Source organism: Otolemur garnettii, unplaced genomic scaffold, assembly GCF_000181295.1.
Source record: "Otolemur garnettii isolate 467f Iridium unplaced genomic scaffold, OtoGar3 scaffold00219, whole genome shotgun sequence".
Classification (NCBI taxonomy): Eukaryota; Metazoa; Chordata; class Mammalia; order Primates; family Galagidae; genus Otolemur; species Otolemur garnettii.
This window is the reverse complement of record NW_003852614.1, coordinates 438,543-441,764: the sequence shown is the minus strand read 5'-3', so window position 1 is coordinate 441,764 and position 3,222 is coordinate 438,543. Positions and strand designations below refer to the sequence as shown.

The window sequence follows — 3,222 nt, the reverse complement described above, 5'->3', positions numbered from 1 at the left end:
TTTTTTTTTTTTGCTCCTTGCCAAAATCATGATTGTGAAAGGGATATAAATGTTTTATTTGTTGTTATTTCCTTCTGTTTTTGACTAGGTTTTGCAGCCACTCTGGATGATGACAAACCTTGGTACTCTATTTTTCCCATTGACAATGAGGAGCTGGTGTATGGACGTTGGGAGGACAATATTATTTGGGACGCTCAGGCCATGCCCCGGCTTTTGGAGCCTCCTATTTTGACACTTGATCCCAACGATGAAAACCTTATTTTGGGTACGTTACTGGCAGAGGCCAGTATTCCTACTCCAACTCTGGCAGCTTATTGGTAATGTCAAAGGGCAGGAGGGAGTCAGAAGGGTTGGAGAACGTCAAGACTAAAAGCTCCAGGTAACAGTTTTAGCAGTCAGAGTTGTGGCTTTCAGTTTGTACTATTTCTTTATTGTTTAGGGGGAAACTTATGTAGGTATGTTGGAAAAGTGGAAACTGCATTGTCACCATAGTTTAGTTAGAGTGAATCATGGATTAGAATTGATTTGGGGTGGGATGAGAGAGCTTTTCAGGAACTGCATAGATGACAGTAAGAAAGATGATTCTGGTGGTGCCATAGCTCAGTGGGTAGGGCACAGGCTACATATACCAAGGCTGGTGGGTTTGAACCCGGCCTGGGCCAGCTAAAACAACAATGACAACTGCAACAACAACAACATAAAAAATAGCTGGGCGTTGTGGCAGGCACCTGTAGTCCTAGCTACTGAGGGGGGCTGAGGCAAGAGAATCGCTTAAGCCCAAGAGTTTGAGGTTGCTGTGAGCTGTAACGCCCCGGCACTCTACCTAGGGTGACAGCTTGAGACTCTATCTCAAAAAAAAAAAAAAAGAAAAGAAAAGAAAGGTGAATCTGCAGGGATGGTAACTTGAGAGTGATTTTTGTTTCATCTTCAGAAATTCCTGATGAAAAGGAAGAGGCCACTTCTAACTCTCCCTCCAAGGAAAGTAAAAAGGAATCATCTCTGAAGAAGAGTAGAATTCTCTTAGGAAAAACAGGAGTCATCAAGGAGGAACCACAGCAGGTCTGTAAAGAGAAAAGGGACTTGCTATTTAGAGCAGTGAAAGGTAATGGAGAAGGGTAGTCTGACTAAAGTTTATTTCATGATCTATCATTAGAACATGTCTCAGCCTGAAGTGAAAGATCCATGGAATCTCTCCAATGATGAGTATTACTACCCCAAGCAACAGGGTCTTCGAGGCACCTTTGGAGGGAATATTATCCAGGTACAAATATGATCTTTTTTGTGGTGGAGTGAAACCTATTGCTTTGTTCTCATGGAGAATATGGGTAAATCTTGACCTATTTTAGTATTTAATTAGTATTTAAATTTAAATGTTGGAGTTAGTATTTAATTTTAAATGCTAAAAATATTTATATTTCCTGTTTTAGCATTCAATTCCTGCTGTGGAATTACGGCAGCCTTTCTTTCCTACCCATATGGGACCGATCAAACTCCGGCAGTTCCATCGTCCGCCTTTGAAAAAGTACTCCTTTGGGGCATTATCTCAGCCAGGTCCCCACTCAGTCCAGCCTTTACTAAAGCACATCAAAAAGAAGGCCAAGGTATAACTGAATTCTGGTTAGAAGAAAACAACTAATGAAAGATAGATACTAGGGTACAAATTGGATTATATTCAGGGAATTGTTTATTTTCTTCTACTTATTTATTAAATTTTTTTTTAATTTCAACTTTATTACTTTGAAGGTTTTTTTTAATTACTTCTTCCTGCTATAGTGTTTTCTTGCCCCCCCATGGAGCTGGGATCACTAGGTCCAGCTGTCTCATTGTCCTGTTGTTGTTGTAGAGATGGAGTCTCACTCTGGCTCATTTGGCTCAGGGGGGTCTTGGCTGGTCTCGAACCTCTGAGCACAGGTGATCTACCCGCCTCGGCCTCCCACAGCGCTGGGACAACAGGCGTGAGCTACCATGCCCGGCCTACTTATTTATTTTTAGTATTTTTTTTGAGGTAGAGAGTCTTGCTCTCTTGCTGTGGGTAGAGTGCAATGGCATCATCATAGCTCACTGCAACCTCAAACCCTTGGGCTCAAGCAAATCCAGCTGCCTCAGCCTCCTGAGTAGCTCAGTCTACAGGTGTGAACCACCACACCCAGCTAATTTTTCTATTTTTTTGTAGACCAATGGGATCTTCTCTTGCTCAGGCTGGTCTTGAACTCCTGAGCTCAAGTGAGCCTCTTGGCTCAGCCTCCCAGAGTGCTAGGACTACAGCTGTGAGCTACTGTACTCAGCCTCTCCTATGTATTTATTTCATCCTATGTGATAGGATGTTGTTTTATTTGGGAGAATTTCCTTATTCTTAGGAGGTACATGTGAAAATATTTAATGGTAAAGGATCATAATTACTACAACTTTAAAAAATGGTTCAGCAAAATCTTTAGAAGGAAGGTTATAGATAAAAATAGCAAAATATCAGTCACATGGTGAGTAGGATAATAGGTGTTCATAGTACAGTCATTGCTCAGTATCTGTGGGTGACTGGTTCCAGGACCTCCTGTAGATACCAAAATTTTTGGAAATGGAAGTCCCTTACAGCATGGTATTTACATATAATCTGTATAATCCTCCTATATGGTTTAAGTCATCTCTAGGTTACTTATGATACTTAATATAAATGGTTGTTATATTTGAGGAATAATGACCCAAAAAAGTGCAGGTAAAATTTCTTTTCAAATATTTTTGATTTTTGGTTGGATGGGCTGACTGTACTATTTTAACTTTACTATATAGTATGTTTCAGTTTTCCCAGTGAAATTGAACAATAGCAAAGTTAATTGTTTTTTTTTTTTTTTTTTTTGGTGTGTTTGTCTTAGATTGAATACATCAGTATGTGTAGTGAGTGTCCTATCAGAAGTTGGAGTTTATTTTCTTTGTTCTGGGCAGATGAGAGAACAAGAGAGGCAAGCTTCAGGTGGTGGAGAGATGTTTTTTATGCGCACACCTCAGGACCTCACAGGAAAAGATGGAGATCTTATTCTTGCAGAGTATAGTGAGGAAAATGGGCCCTTAATGATGCAGGTTGGCATGGCAACCAAGATAAAGAACTACTATAAACGGGTGAGTTTCTGCTCAAATTTTTTTCTTAAGACAGTCTTAGGCTCGGCGCCTATAGCTCAACCGGCTAAGGCGCCAGCCACATACACCTAAGGTGGCGGGTTCGAATCCCCA

The 3,222-nt window shown here is 40.7% G+C and overlaps 1 protein-coding gene across 1 annotated transcript in view; it reads left to right on the top strand.

The window, feature by feature from the left end:
- The window catches only part of TAF1 (TATA-box binding protein associated factor 1), a 119,365-nt gene that overhangs the window by 24,306 nt on the left and 91,837 nt on the right, over nucleotides 1-3,222 (top strand). The window contains exons 8-12 of the mRNA XM_023508051.1: nucleotides 83-265; nucleotides 932-1,059; nucleotides 1,154-1,261; nucleotides 1,428-1,601; nucleotides 2,938-3,111. Coding sequence (XP_023363819.1) covers nucleotides 83-265; nucleotides 932-1,059; nucleotides 1,154-1,261; nucleotides 1,428-1,601; nucleotides 2,938-3,111 — 767 coding nt within the window. The remainder of the gene's footprint in view (nucleotides 1-82; nucleotides 266-931; nucleotides 1,060-1,153; nucleotides 1,262-1,427; nucleotides 1,602-2,937; nucleotides 3,112-3,222) is intronic.